This window comes from Psammomys obesus, unplaced genomic scaffold, assembly GCF_907164565.1.
Source record: "Psammomys obesus unplaced genomic scaffold, mPsaObe1.curated_primary_1811, whole genome shotgun sequence".
Taxonomy (NCBI): Eukaryota; Metazoa; Chordata; class Mammalia; order Rodentia; family Muridae; genus Psammomys; species Psammomys obesus.
The window spans coordinates 23,289,631-23,306,421 of record NW_026596091.1 but is presented as its reverse complement, the minus strand read 5'-3'; the positions used below and the strand labels follow the sequence as shown (position 1 = coordinate 23,306,421).

At 36.0% G+C, this 16,791-nt stretch overlaps 1 protein-coding gene across 1 annotated transcript in view; it reads left to right on the top strand.

Moving 5' to 3' along the window:
- Positions 1 to 16,791, top strand: part of Mettl25 (methyltransferase like 25) — a 101,405-nt gene that overhangs the window by 44,792 nt on the left and 39,822 nt on the right. The window contains exons 6-8 of the mRNA XM_055627885.1: positions 10,356 to 10,450; positions 13,118 to 13,147; positions 15,770 to 15,843. Of these exons, the coding sequence (XP_055483860.1) occupies positions 10,356 to 10,450; positions 13,118 to 13,147; positions 15,770 to 15,843 (199 nt within the window). The remainder of the gene's footprint in view (positions 1 to 10,355; positions 10,451 to 13,117; positions 13,148 to 15,769; positions 15,844 to 16,791) is intronic.

Here is a 16,791-nt window from a genome sequence, read left to right as displayed (position 1 = left end):
CTTTGATGTGTTCTTGGATTCGGTTTGCAAGTATTTTGTTGAGTATTTTTGCATCAATGTTCATAAAGGAGATTGGCCTGAAATTCTCTTTCTTTGTTGGGTCTTTGTGAGGTTTAGGTACCAAGGTGACTGTGGCTTCATAGAATGAGTTTGGTAGTGTTCCTTTCTGATTCTATTTTGTGGAATCATTTGAAGAGAATTGGAGTTAGCTCATCTTTGAAGGTCTGGTAGAATTCTGTGCTGAAACCACCTTGTCCTGGGCTTTTTTTTGGATGGGAGACTTTTGATGACTGCTTCTATTTCTTTAGATGATATAGGACTTTTTAATTGGTTTACCTGGTCTTGATTCAGCTTTGGTAAGTGGAATCGATCAAGAAAATTGTCCATTTCATTTAGATTTTCAAATTTTGTGGCATATAGACTTTTGGAGTAAGTCCTACTGATTGTTTGGATTTCCTCAGTGTCTGCAGTTATGTCCCCCTTTTCATTTCTGATTTTGTTGATATGAATGGTATCTCTCTGCCTTTTAGTTAGTTTGGCTAATGGTTTGTCTATGTTGTTGATTTTCTCAAAGAACCAGCTCTTGGTTTCATTGATTGTCTCAAAAACAGAACAAAACAACAAAAAAACCAAACAAACAAAGAAAAAACACCCCCTCCAAAAGAAAAGAACAAACTCCCAAAGCCCCAGTTCACTGTTTATATTTATTTTCAGGACTCTAACTATTTACATATTCTTGAATGTAAGCCTGTATTCTACTATTCTTCAATTACAAACTCCTAATACTACAGTCTTATGGTCTCTCAAATTCAGACAGTACCAGAACTATCAATATATATAACATCTGCTCTAATGGTCATTTTTTTTTCTTTTTATCTTTTTTATATTAATTACAGGTTATTTACCTTGTATCCCAGCTGTGGCCCCCTCCCTCATTCCTTCCCAATCCCACTCTCCCTCATCTCTCCCCTGCCCCTCTCTAAGTCCACTGATAGGGGAGGTCCTTCTCTCCTTCCATCTGACCCTAGCAAGGCTGATCTCCCTTGGTGGGGAGGGAGGTCAAAGAGCCAGCCATTGAGTTCATGTCAGAAATAGTCTCTGTTCCCCTTACTAGGGTACCCACTGGATACTGAGCTACCATGGGCTACATCCAAGCAGGGGTTCTAGGTTATATCCATATATGGTCTTTGATTAGAGATACAGTATCATAAAAGACCCCTGTGCCTAGATATATTTGGTCCTTGTGGAGCTCCTGTCCTCTCCAGGTCATACTAATTCCCCCCTCTTTTATATAATTCCCTGCACTCTGCCAAAGGTTTGGTTATGAGTCTCAGCATCTGTTTTGATACACTGCTAGGTAGAGTCTTTCAGAGGTCCTGTATGGTAGGCTCCATCCTGTTCTTTGTTTTTTCCTACTTTGCAATGGCCATCCCATTTCTCTTCCAAGTGAGGATTGATCAACTTATCCGAGAACCTCCTTCTTGTTTATCTTCTTTAGGTGTACAGATTTTAGTATGTTCATTCTATCTTACAAGTCTAGTGTCCACTTATAAGTGAGTATATACCATATGTATCTTTCTGCTTCTGGGATACCTCACGCAGGATGATTTTTTCCATTTCCCACCATTTCCCAGCAAATTTCCTGATTTCCTTGTTTTTAATTGCTAAGTAGTATTCCGTTGTGTAAATGTACCACAATTTCTGTATCCATTCCTCAACTGAGGGACATTTGGGTTGTTTCCAGGTTCTGGCTATTATGAATAAAGCTGCTACAAACATGGTTGAGAAAATGTCCTTATTGTGTACTTGAGCATATTTTGGATATATGCCTAGGAGTGCTATAGCTGAATCTTGAAGAAACACTATTCCTAATTGTCAGAGAAAGCACCAGATTGATTTCCAAAGTGGTTGTACAAGTTTACATTCCCACCAGCAAGGGAGGAGGGTTCCCCCTTCTCCACAACCTCTCCAGCATGTGTTGTCACTTGAGTTTTTGATCTTAGGCATTCAGATGGGTGTAAGGTGAAATCTCAGGGTCGTTTTGATTTGCATCTCTCTGATGGCTAAGGATGTTGAGCATTTCTTTAAGTGTTTCTCTGCCGTTCTATATTCCTCCACAGAGAATTCTCTGTTTAGATCCATACCCCATTTTTTTAAATTGGATTGCTTGATTTGTTGCATTTTAATTTCTTTAATTTTTTATAAATTCTGGATATTAGCCCTTTGTCAAATACAGGATTGGTGAAGATCCTTTCCCAGTCTGTAGGCTGTCATTTTGTTCTGACAACAGTGTCTTTGCCATACAGAAGCTTTTTAGTTTCATGAGGTCCCGTTTATTGATTGTTGCTCTTAGATCCTGTGCTATTGGTGTTCTGTTCAGGAAGTTGTCTCTTTCAAGGTTTGTAAAGAATTGTGATGGTATTTTAATGGGAATTGCATTGAATCTGTAGATTGTTTTTAGCAGAATGGTCATTTTCACCATGTTAATCCTACCGATCCATGAGCATGGGAGATCTTTCCATCTTCTGATATCTTCGTAAATTTCTTTCTTGAGAGACTTGAAGTTTTTATCAAACAGTTTTTTCACTTGCTTGGTTAGAGTCACCCAATGTAGTTTATGTTTTTAGTGGCTATCGTGAAGGGTGTTGTTTCCCTAATTTCTTTCTCAGCCCTTTTGTCTTTGGTATATAGGAGGGCTTCTGATTTGTTTGAGTTAATTTTGTATCCAGCCATTTTGCTGAAGGTGTTTATCAACAGAAGAAGTTCTCTGATTGAATTTTTGGGGTCACTCATGTATACTATTATATCATGTGTGAGCACTGATACTATGACTTCGTCCTTTCTGATTTGTATCCCCTTGAACTCCTTTAGTTGTCTTATTGCTCTAGCTAGGACTTCAAGTACAATGTTGAAGAGATATAGAGACAGTGGGCAGCCTTGCCTTGTCCCTGATTTCAGTGGGAATGATTTAAGTTTCTCTCCATTGAGTTTAATGTTGGCTATAGGCTTGCTCTATATTGCCTTTACTATGTTTAGGTATGTGCCTTGTATCTCTAATCCCTCCAAGATGTAATACAATAATTATCTTTTTATAATTATCTTTTTATAAATCTAAGAGTATATCTGTGCCCTATAACTGTAGGAAGTCAACACCGAGTCTTCATATTTACAGCCACAGTAATTTATTATTTCTCACAGTTCCTGTAGTGAAGAGATTTGGGAGTAACTTGGCCATGAATTTCTTACTATTAATTTTTTCCTGTTAATACTCTACCTCTTCCAATGTAATATATGTTTTAAATTCTGTATTACTTTCAATCTAGTATTAAGTCATTTTTTTTTTCAGTCCAAATTTCCATTATTGCTCTAGGAAGGTCTTTTTACCTATTTCCATGCACTTGAACGTACCTTTTTTTTTTTTTTTTTTTTTTTTTTGTAGTGTGTGATGCATTGCAATTCAGTTATACCTTTCATTATAAAACCATTGCTTGGACAGGCTCTAAGAGCAACAATCAATAAATGAGACCTCATGAAACTGAAAAGCTTCTGTAAAGCAAAGGACACTGTCATCAAAACAAAGCGACTGCCTACAGATTGGGAAAGAATCTTCACTAACCCTTTATGTGACAGAGGACTGATATCGAGTATATACAAAGAACTAAAGAAGCTGAAAAGCAGCAAGCCAAGTAATCCAATTAAAAAAAAAATGGAGAGCAGAGCTAAACAGAGAATTCTCTGTAGAAGAATATCGAATGGCAGAGAAACACTTAAAAGAAATGCTCAACCTCATTAGCCATCAGGGAAATGCAAATCAAAACGACCCTGAGATTTCACCTTACACCCATCAGAATGGCCAAGATGAAAAACTCAAATGACAACACATGCTGGAGAGGTTGTGGAGAAAGGGGAACCCTTCTCCACTGCTGGTGGGAATGTAAACTAGTACAACCACTTTGGAAATCTATCTGGTGCTTTTTCAGACAATTAGGAATAGTGCTTCCTGAAGACCCAGCTATACCACTGCTAGGTATATACCCAAACTTTGCTCAAGTACACAAAAGGGATATTTGCTCAACCATGTTTATAGCAGCTTTATTTGTAATAGCCAGAACCTGGAAACAACCCAGATGTCCATCCACGGAGGAATGGATACAGAAATTGTGGTTCAATGGAATACTACTCAGCAATCAAAAAGGAGGAAATCATGAAATTTGCAGGCAAATTATGGGTTCTAGAAAAGGTCATTCTGAGTGAAATATCCCAGAAGGAGAAAGATAAACACGGTATATACTCACTTATATAGACCTATAAGATATGATAAACATAATGAAATCTATACACCTAAAAAAGATAATCAAGAGAGCGGACATGGGGTAAGATGATCAATTCTCATTTCGAAAGACAGATGGGATGTGCATTGAATGTATGACAGGAGTCTACTGAAGGCATCTGAAAGACTTTAACTAGCAGTGTTTTCAAAGCAGGTACAAAGACTCATAACCAAACCTTCGGCAGAGCACAGGGAATCATATGAAAGAAGGGGAGTTAGTATGATGGGGAAAGGATAGGAGCTCCACAAGGACCAAATATATCTAGGCACAGAGTCTTTTCTGAGACTGACATTCAACCAAGAACAATGTATGGATATAATCTAGAACCTCTGCTCGGATGTAGCCTGTGGTAGCTCAGTAACCAATTGGTTTCCCATAGTAAGGGGAACAAGGACTATTTCTAACAGGAACTCAATGACTGGCTCTTTGCCCTCCTCACCCCCCCCCCCCAAGGGAGGAGCAGTCCTGTTAGGCCACAGAAGAGGACTTTGCAGCCAGTCTTGAAGATACCTGATAAAACAGGATCAGATGAATGGGGAGGAGGCTCCCCCCATCAGTGGACTTGGAAAGGGGCAGGGTGGAGGTGAGGGAGGGAGGGTGGGATTGGGAAGGAATGAGGGAGCGGAATACAGCTGGGATACAGAGTTAATAAAATTTAACTGATAAGAAAAAAATAAAATTAAAAAAACATTGCTTGGGGGTTGGAGTATTTTTTTTAACATATATGTGCTTTTTTTTGTTTGTTTTATTTTTTCTTTTTTTGGAAATGCCAATTTATGTGACTATTCTGATTACACTTTTCCCTCCCTATACTCCTCCCAGTTCTTCCCCATTCTTTTTCTGTCTCTAATTAGAAAGCAAATAGGCTTTTAAAGAATAGTTAGAAAATAAATATCATAAGATAAAACACAAACTATCACATTGAAATATATCATGTAGGGATCCACTAATATGTATCCTTAGGAATCCCATAAAAACACTGTAAATTATAAGCCTTAATATTCACACTGAGGACTTTATGGTAAAGAGGTGTGTGTGTATGTGTGTGCATGTGATAAAATAAAAATAAGAAAAAGGAAAAAAAAAAGCCCTAACATAACATTGTAAGACAAAGTACTTCCAAAGACACCTTTGAGTTTGTTTTCTGTTGGCCATCTACTACTTCCTGTGTATGCAGCCTGTCCTAAACAGTAATTTGCTTCCTCAGTAAGACTACCTTAAAGAAAACTAAATTTTCATTTGCATGTAGTTGTCAATTGGAGATTACTTCTGAGTTGGTGTCCACTTCTTTTTTCAACTCTAGAACTTCTTCTGGTGCAGTACTGTGTAAGCCTTGTGCATACGCCTCAGTTTACATGAGTTCGTATATGCATGGATCTGTTGATTTACATGGCCTTGTTTTCTTGGTGTTCTCCATCTCTTCGGGCCCTTAAACTCTTTTTGCCTCTGCTTCCTCTACTTGGAATTCCCTGACTCCCTGGGTGGTGGCGGGGGGGGGGGGGCTTGGATGGAAATACCTTATTCAGGACTGAATCTTCCAAGGTCTTACTCTCTGCATAATGTCCTCCTGTGGATCTCCACATGTGTTGCCATCTGCTTCTAGAAAAAGCATCTCTGATGATGGCTGAGCAAGACCCTGATTTTTGAGTAAAGCAGAATGTCATTAGGAGTTTTATTGCTCCTTTAACAGCAGTAGTATTTGCTTTTACTGTTAGGTTTCTGGGCTATCCAGTCGCAGGTTCTTGGCCACCAAAGCATTGTGTTGCATGGGTTCCATCTCCTGGAGCGAACATTAAGTCAAATCAGATATTAGTTGGTTACTCCTACAGGCGTTGTGCCACCATTGCCCTAGTATATCTTCTAAGAAAAACATCATTATAGATAAGAGGGTTTATGGCTGGGTTGGTGCTTATATTTCTCCTTTTGTAGAATGCAGAGTGGCTTCCTCTTGGAATTGGAACAGAGTGTGGAGAGGCCACAACAGTCTACAAAGCTGGAAATGAGACAGGAAGATTGGATATGGCAGAGGAGAGGGAGAGTGCAGCTCTGAAGCTCACCTAGCTACTTCACTGGTCTACTTCTTTCATTGGCAGGCTTGGCATAGTAATCAGTAATAGAGACCTAAACACATCTCATGCACTCACTATATAAAAAAAAATATAGTGATGTCATTGCCAGGAATTGCCTGTTGACGTAGAGGCTGAAAAAAGTGATGCCTGAAGGAAAGGAAGCTTGAAGGAAATTTGTCTGATTCACCTAGAGATGAGGGAGTTGGTGCAGCAGGTGGTCTGCTACAGGGCTGAGAATGAGAGTGGGGGAATGGATTTGGAGCAAAAGAGAGAGGTAAAGATCTGCAGTAACCCTACCTACCTGCTTCCCTTGGGGGTTGGAGGTTTTTGTTTTTGTTTTGGAGTTCCTTCTTTCTTTCATTTAAGAAGAGGTTGTGTTGTGTTCTTGAGTAAATAAATTTACTTTTCATTTACTGTTTTTCAATTGGACAAGCTTGTTTGCTTATAAGCTTGTAAGGTTGTGATATTAGAAGGTACTAGAAATTTGCTATTCAGTTATGATTTGGGGGCTGATAAGAAGGCTGTTTGTGGAGAATAATCTCTTTGGAAGCATAGGAGTTTTTCTTTGTGGTATTTCACTGAATCGTCTCTGACACTGTTGCCCCTCAATTTCATCAGTGCATCAGTTACAGGCTCCATCAGAGCTACCTAAAGATACAGATGTCCGAGTTCTTCATGTAAAGTCATATATTATCTTCACACAGTTCACATAGACAATTCCCTATACTTTTAAAACATCATTCATAAATTAGATACCTCATAAATGTAGATGTTACATAAAGAGCTGTTGTGCCATTTTTTTTTTAGTGAATGATGATACAAAAAAGGGTATCTGCCTATGTTCATTTAGTATAGACTGAATTTTTAAAAATATGTTGCCCTTTAGTTGATGTCCCTGCAGACATTGGATGTTGGAAACAGAGGGCCAACTGGCCTACTTTCTCGTTTGATTTAAGTCTCTGTTCAAATATCACATTCTTAAAAAATATTCCATAATAATTAGGGCATAACTATCTGATGACTATCCTTTTAATGCTTTATGGGTGTTCTTAATGTATTTCTTCTTTCATCCCATGAGTGTTTGCTTATGATAAGATCAGGTTGATTAAAAAACAAAACAAAACAAAAACCTTGTTCTAAAACTGCTAAGAAAAACTTGAGGAAGCATAATAGGTTCAGAATCAGAATGACTGGCTTAAACAAGACACAAGACTCACTTATAAGTGGATATTAGACTTATAATATAGGATAAACATACTAAAATCTGTACATGTAAAGAAGCTAAGCAAGAAAGAGGACCCTGGGTAAAATGATCAATCCTCCCTCAGAAAGACAAACTGGATGGACATTGGAAGAGGGAGAAAACAGGGAACAGGACAGGAACCTACCACAGAGGGCCTCTGAAAGACTCTACTCAGCAGTGTATCAAAGCAGATGCTGAGACTCATAACCAAACTTTGAGTATAGGGAATCTTACGAAAGAAGGGAGAGATAGCAAGACCTGGAGGGGACAGGAGCTACACAAGGAGACCAACAGAACCAAAATAAATAAATAAATAAATAAATAAATAAATAAATAAATAAATAAATAAATAAATAAATAAGTAAGTAAGTAAGTAAGTAAGTAAGTAAGTAAGTAAAAAATCTGGGCAAAGGAGTCTTTTCTGAGACTGATACTGCAACCAAGGACCATTCATGGATATATCCTAGAACCCTTGCTCAGTTGTAGCCTATGGCAGCTCAGTCTCCAAGTGGCTACCCTAGTAAGGGGAACAGGGGCTGCCTCTGACATGAACTCAGTGGCTGGATCTCTGATCATCTCCTCCTGAGAGGGGAGCAGCCTTGCCATGCCACAGAGGAAGATAATGCAGCCAGTCCTGATGGGACCTGATAAACTAGGGTCAGATGGAAGGGGAGGAGGACCTCCCCTCTCAGTGGACATGGAGTGGGGCATGGGAGATCAGGGAGGAAGGGTGAGATTGGGAGGGAATAAGGGAGGGGGCCACAGCTGGGATACAAAGTAAATAAACTAATTAATATAAAAAATAAAAATTAATAAAATAACAAAAAAAAAACAAGACACGGGGATATTTCTGTTTCAGGCCAAAGGTGACAACTAGAGTTGGTATGAGAGTTGTCCAGTGCAAACAGCTTCAATGGGACTCTTCTGTCCCCATTGTTTCATGCTCTGTCCCTCTTGTTTCCATCATTTTAGTTAGGCTACCACAGTATTCACATTCAGCTAAACAAATAATGGAGAGAGGTAGAGTGTGTCTACCACATTTAGAATAAGAGTGTGCGTCCATTGCTTCTGCACCCATTCATCTGGCCAAAGGCACTTCATATAGTAGTAACTCTGAGGGAGACTGGAAATTTCAGTTGACTCTCCATAGTAATAAACCCTCTCTGTACAAAGAACAGGGAGGATGGAATTAGCTTATATTAGTGGGTGCTTTGTTCTGACCACAGTAAATAAAAGTACACACCTGCTTTCCAGTGCTTCACTCTTTGCAGTAATATCTGGCTATGGGTTATTCTTTCATTAACCAAGAACTATGTCTCAGTTAAGTCATAAGACCTTCAGCAAGACTCAAACCTTTCTTTCAGGTAATCTTGAAAATAGAAGTAGTTAGTGAACACTGCCGCCTGGGTAGAATATTAGGGCTACCTGACTTATGCAATTGCAAGTGAGATGGATTGTGAATGTGTGTTGATATAGCTTGATAACTAAACACATGAACTGTGGAGTTACACCATGAAGAATGTGCAAATCAATACGATTTCTTAATTTGGCTATGCCCAATTTCCCTATCTGAAGCACAGGAATAATGGTATCCCTAGTTCACAGAACTCCTACACAGGCTAAAGCAAGTTAGTATATGTAAGGCACTTACAGTAGTATTTCACAGTATTGAATATCATATTGGTACTACAATTATATGTGTGCTTCAATTCTGAAGGTAGAAGTTGAGTCAGGCTTTGAGTCTGGCTTTTGATAGGGTATATTTTGAATTTTAATTTAATACTTCAATGATTAATCATCTGCGTAAAATTTAAGCTTTATCTCTTTTCAAAAGTCACCCACTCCTTTATAGTACAGACATTTCTTATAGAATATACCTCATTTGCATTTTCTTTAAAGTATTTTTTTAAGTTTGTAGGCTTTTCTTGATATAACAACAATGTATGTTTATTTCAAATTCTAATTATTTGTCACAGTTTTAATAACATTAATATCTGAAACTCAATTTAAAACATAAATGTCTTCTTTTTCTTCCCAAAGCATAATGGATTTAATATTTCCATGTAAGGTGTTTGCGCTTTAGCAAGTTGTGTAGTCTGAATTAGTTGGCAGTAGAAATGTTGATTTTTGTTGTCATTATTTGAACCATAGGTACAGTTAAGCCAAATGGCAGTGCAGTCTAAAAACATTACAACATCTTAAAACAATGAAAATCTAAGAGCCCATACAGCTGTTCCATTCCAAAAAGGGATCACAGTGACAGGAAAGATGGTGCTTCAGTGTTGTTAGGAATGAATTCATACTTTCTTTAATAAATTGCCAGCTGTTGTACTTTTTTTTCCTCTTAGAAAATTGGGACAGCAATAAATGTCTACTATGTCATTAATTGTCTCCTATGGTTACACTAAACAGGATAACTGTTGAGTTTTAAGTTGCTTTCACTAAGTCTTACATAAATAGTTTTTGGCAAATTGGTTCATATCAGATCTGCAGCTTAAACACGAGGTAGCTGTTGTTGAGCAAATATATTTGATAACATTAACAAGCTGTCCGTTGACAAACCTGGAATGCACTGTTAAACATCTTGTCACCACTTCATTTTCATCACTGTCTGACTGCCTCAATGACTTATATGTTCTCTCAATACATTATTTATTGTAACTGGAAGAGGAAGAATTTTATTTAAATAATTTTTATTTTTCCCGTCTGTAGAATGTGCTCAAGAAAACTCGGGATTTCCAATGTGCCGCTATCTGAAAGAGGAGAGATGGTGCTGTGGCCGTAATGCAAGAATGTCAGCATGTTTGGTATGGGTTGTGTTTCCTAGAAAACAGGAGCACTTTATCCAGATATTATGCAATTAATTATTTTGGGCAAAGATTGTTTAACAACCATTAATGTTTTTGAACATTACGATTTGTGAAAAACATAATGATAAAGGTATTCAACCATCCATTTTATGTACAGCATCATAGAAAAGTTTACATGTGGCTGTTTTGTTTATGAAATGAAAGGCATCAACTACCAGAATTAAACACAGAATTAGTTCAGTACTTTATATTTAGCTTGGTAGTGTCTGTATACTTGTAAACATCAATTTATCTTCTAATTTTTTATGGAATAGGAAGATATTAAAATGTGTTAGAAATAACTAGTAAAAACTTTATTTGTGTGGTTTGACTAGTGTCCCTAAATATAGATCACTCACTTTAGCCCTTGACATTCTTTGTCCATGTTACCATGTGAGTTTACAAAAGGGCAAGCTAATTACTACAGGTGAATATTTATTATCACAGAGCTTAAATATTGCAGTTAGTTTAGAAAAATGACTCTAGAAAACTAAATTATAGAAGCATGACTGTAATATTATAGTATTACATTGTTAAGTATTCTGAACATAGTACTCTTACATGTTTGCAAATTAAAAATGATAATGGAAATGTGAATGTTTACTTCTCTTAATCATTTCATTGTTATACTTGGACATCACAACATGTAGGTTTACTTACACATAGAGAAACTTTTTTAAGAATAAAATATAGTTGACTGAAGAATTTGCTTAATGTCCAACCATTAGATGAATGAATTTTTTCAAAGCCCATTGTTTCTACATTACTGTTCTACTGTTATGTGCATATAAGTAACAGCAGAGGTTTTGTATACAATGAATAGCTTAGAAATCTATTTATTCTCAAATAATCACTGTCTTATATAGGACATTACTTCCCTGGAAATTTCTCTTTTTCCTTCATTTTATGTGTAAATGAAACACACTCAGAATATTGTTAGAAAACAGTCATTCTTAGATTGTAATGAGCATGGAACACTACTTGCCAGGCTTATACCTTAAAGGCAAGAAATTGAAATAGACTTTTTAGGGGAGTTAATTTGTAATACATTTATTCTGTAATATACATGGAAGCACATTTTCATATAGTTAGCATTCCCCCCCACACACTCACCGTTATCTGTGTAGCATGAGGAAAAGAGATATAAATGAAGGGTCAAAGAGCAAGGTGTAGCTTATGATCAGTTGCTAACCAGCCACACAGTTTCAGGTAAGCTACTGATCATGATCATGCCAATGATCTATTACATGTGTAAGAATTGCACTTAAACAAGATAGTCTGTACAGTACGTTTCAATTCAAAATGTGTTTGTATCAGCTATATCTAAAAGACTATTTATGGAAACGTGGAAACCTGAAGCAAAACACAGATATTTAAAATCTGAGTAGCAAGCTTGTGCAAATCAATTTTACTCTATCTACCTTATATTTGGAATGTTTCTAATTAAAATTTAAAAACAATTTTAGTTAAATTCTTAACATCCAATAAATGTAGAAATGTATGTCTAAGAAATGAAAAGTTGTAAGGGCTATTTTACATATAAATATTTTGGTAAACATTATATGTTCAATATGATTAGTAAAAGTGTTAATAAATATTTTATAAAATGTCTGAGTTCTTAAGTATAAATGTAAAATTAATAACATAAAATTGTAAAAGTGTGTTACGGTGCTCTATTTTGTGTCACTGTGACAATAACAATGTAAGAAAGCTTGCTTTGGCTCACAGTTTCAGGGGTTTCATTTCATTGTGGCAGGGAAGGCAGAGTGTGGCAGCCCAGTTCATGGCACTGAGGACAGTGTTCACAGCACTGCACATCTTTAAGCAGAGCCATCATGACCCAACCAGAGAGTGGGTATAACTTTCAAAGGTCCACCACTAATAACTGATTTCTACCACCTAAACTGTCTCTAAAGTGTTCTACAGCCCCTCTACCCCTCAAATAGCAGCAGCACCAAAAAAAGCATCAAAACATGTGGGACCAGTTTACACTTTAACAAGTTCTTTTTCTTCTAATGCTAGGTCATTTGACACTGTGCTCTAAATTCATACGACATACAGATTTTCCCCTGAAATACTCTTCCACCTACAATCTGTTCATGTTTACTTGCCAAAAGATGAAATTAACAGATGGGGTTGGGTAGCTTACTGGTAGAACACCTGCATTTAAGAGCAGGAACCTGGTTTAATTCTCAGTACTGGAGGAAAACTAAAAAGATGAACTTACATGTTCCATAAACTATAAGATATCAAAAAGAAGTTTATAACTACGTCTGTGCCAGTATCATATATAAGAGCAGCTTTGGATTTTATTATTTAGCCACACTAAACATAAGTCAGAATCTGCCTTTTTTCCTGCTGATTCCTTTTACAATTCACAGTGTATAATTAGAATATGAATGTGTTTGTATATATAACACTTTTCATTATAAATTAGTCCTAATTTATACAAGCATATGAGGTAACATTTTTAGTAATATTAATACTTTTAACTATATAAACATACATGCTATCACTTAATTAATCTTTTTGATTGTCACTATTGCAAATCCTTGAGAGTATATTTATAAATCCCATAAGACTAAATATGTCAACAATCTCTGTCTTGTTTCTTTCTTCTTTAAGGCATTGGAACGGGTTGCAGTTGGCCAAGGGGTAAGTGAGAGTGTTTAATGTAGCTAATGAACAAGATAGCTTTTCTCTCAAGTCCTCTTCAAATTTGACCTGCTGTTGAACTTGAAACCTGGTCGATTTTAATAGATATCACTTCATCTTGTCACCACTGCACATTCAAGTGTATACATCCTCTGTGTGTAAAGTGAACTTTCAGCATGATACATTAAGGTTTGAGGAAAGTTTCCACACTATGCTCTTATACTAAACCTCTCATTTCTTCATATTGTATTAACAATCTGTAAATATTTCTAACGAACATTGCAGGTGACATTAGGCTTTTATGGAGTTTGTTCAAGGAAAGAAAATAAGTAACATTAAATGTATTATTTAAGTGTAATTTGAAATGTTTCATTTGGCTATTTGATAACTTTTTTCAACTTAATTAGTCATTAGTTGAAATAGCTAGCCAGATTGGCAGGTATAAACAAAAGTTTGTTATGCCCCCAGATATCCATACAATGTATTATCTTCTACTGTGTATTCATGAAACAGGAATTTTAAAGATCGTATTTTAAAATGTTTATAAAATTATTATATTGAACATAAATTTTTAAAAAGTATTGTTTTCTTTTCAAGGAACATTAATGTTAATTCTATTTTTAAAATAATAATAGCAATAACATTACAATTTACTCTTGGTCAATTAGGTGATGGTGGCAGTTGCAGTTTTTTTTAGGATTATTCATTTTGCCTGTCTAAGCTGTCTCATGGTGAATGAAGTTAATAGAAACAGGAAAAGTTTTTAAAATGTATAGTAAGTACTCAGTAAATGTCAACCATCATCACCATTATGGAAGATAATTATCTTGAAAATAAATATCAAGTCTAATATATAGAGTATTCCAATGTAGTGTTCAAACTTCTTGTCAGTTTTGCTGATAAATACGTAGGACTGTGAGTTACGTGTTGGTGTAATTTTCTTGTGGAGTGTATACAATTTACCCTTGTTCACTCAAATGCTGATTTCTCTAACCCTTTATCAGGTTTCAATCCAGATATTGCATTGTGATGCTTATTCTAACCATCACCTGTCTCAAATTTGTGTAAACATGCCACTATTTGTTCTCTGTATTGCTAATAAAAACAGCTAGCTAATGCTGAGCAGTGGAGGGAATAGAGTAGGACATCCTGGTCTGGAAGGAAGGAAGAAGAGGTGAGTGGGAGGAGAGATACTAGAGGAGATGACTGTGAAACATCAGGAGAAATGAAATGGACCTAAGATATGACTAAAAGTAGGTATTATATGGGAGATCTAAAAGGAAGGAAGCTACACAGGCTTGGAAGTTTAGGATGAAGTAATTATTGCCCAGCATTGTGCTATAGGTTAATTAAATAAATCCTAGTTTCTTTGTGGTGATTTGGGTATACAGCTGGTTTAGGAATAACTGCTGTTTAACTAAAAGATAAATCAATATTAAATATTAATAATAATCAATAGTTATGTATCATCATTATGTACCAATATACAGGAGGCAACTATAAGATAACAAACTCTAGGAATTCAATCTCCAGCTAGATTTTTAACTTCTACAGTACAAGCTTCTTAGTGGTTTCCCTAGGGCTGTGAAATAGTGAGGGGCCTCTATCATATTAGTCTCCACTGGTATGATTGTTTTTATATTTTTTTAAGGTTTTGCTTATGCTTCCATTCAATCTTAGGAATTGGCTACTATTTTAGCCTTACATCAGAACATGATGCACAGGAGGAGTTTAATGGTATAGTGTAGTTTCCTTAATTAGTTGCAGAACCCTCACTTGTAGCTTGTACCCTTTGCCCTAGTCCTGTGCATTGGATGCATAGTATATTTAGTCAGAGGGTACACAATCTCTTTCTCTATTTTTTTCCAGAATTTACAATGCACTAAAAGTGTTCGCTGGATATATTACTTGTGAAGGAATAAAAGTCAATTCTAAGCCACATCCAGTTTATTCCTAGAACAGCCAGGCACAGACTGCTTGAAAAATATTGACTGTCTTCCCCCGAGCCCCATCCATATCTGTACTCACTAGGACAGACCAACATAGTTATTCCAAGAATGAGCACTATAAAGTGACTTATACTTTCTTTCTTTTAGGAAACAACTGGAAAGCTATTGTTTGCTTGGGGTAACTTGGAAATGATAATCTATTTTGTCCTGTTTGTTTTTCTCTGTCCATTTTATTTATGTATAGTATCATGTTTAAAATGCAAATGTGTCTCATATAGTCTATCGTTACTTTCTCATTCTACTTTTTATTTTTCTAAAGTTTACAGGTGCTTACAAAGTATCTTTTATAATATATTAATATAATTTTATGCAATTTTTCAAAAGCATAAGAAATTTTAACTACTTCAGGAGTTTAATATAAACATTGTCATTTACTTTGTAGTTATGCCAGTAAAAACTGGATAACTTTGAAAGCAGTTTGTAACTAACAGTATTTGAAACAAGAGTAGATTTACCAGCATATTTGGAATTTCAGTAGGACACTGTAAAGTCTTCCTCTCTATTTAACAAAATCAGGCGTATACATTTACTGGACCCCAAGTCTCTAATAATAATTCTGTTTCTGGATTTCCTTTATTATTTTTACACATACATCTGTTTATTTTTTTTTCAGCTGCCTACCGAATCACTCTTCTATCGTGCTGTTCTTCAGAATATTATTAAAGATTATTATGGCATCAGCAAATGGTATGAAAATTTTATTTTGTAATTTTGCTTGGTCCCAGAGGTAGTTTGCTTAGGATGTAAAATACTTTTGATTCAATGCCAAGCAACCAAACAATGAGTAAATAAATAAAAATAGCTGCTTTATATTGTTAGATAAGTGGGGTTTCTTTTAAATATTTGGGTAAATTTATGAAGGACAAATTATAATCAGTGTTTGTTTATTTTGATTATTTATTCACTTTACATCCGATTGTAACCACCTCCCTCATCTTCACCCAGTTCTACCCTCCATTCCTTTTCCCCACTAGACCCTTCCCTATTCCTCAGAAATGGGGAGCCCTCCTCTCCTATCATCTGACCCCAGCCCCTCAGATCTCATTAGGATTGCCTGCATCCTCTTTCTCTGAGGCCTATTTGTTTGCTTATTAGTTCTTTGAAAAAAATTTTGCACAGAGACCATTGAGTTTATTAATGATTAAAGCTTGATTTCCTCCCTATAAAACTACTCAGCAATGCCCCCTTTCTCCCACCAAACACAATGTAAAAAAGAATCAAAATTTACACTCTTTCTCGACAATAATTAGATACTCCAATGTCAATGGAGACCACTTGTGGTCATAGCAGTAGCAAGGATGAATTCTGTCCATCAGTCATTTCAAATATCCAGAGATTTGCTCTATAGTTGTTCATAGCCCTTTATTCATGCATGCACAAACTGAAGAAAACAAATGGGTGTCCATCAGTAGATATTTAATTAAAACAATTTATGATAGCTTCTACCAGAGACTTCTCACTGGGCAGCAAATCTTGATATATATAACAACCTGAATGAATCTCCAGAGAATTGTGTTGAATGAAAAACTCCAATTATAACTCCAGGTATATATATATATATATATATATATATATATATATATATATATGTGTGTGTGTGTGTGTGTGTGTGTGTGTGTGTGTGTGTGTGTGTGT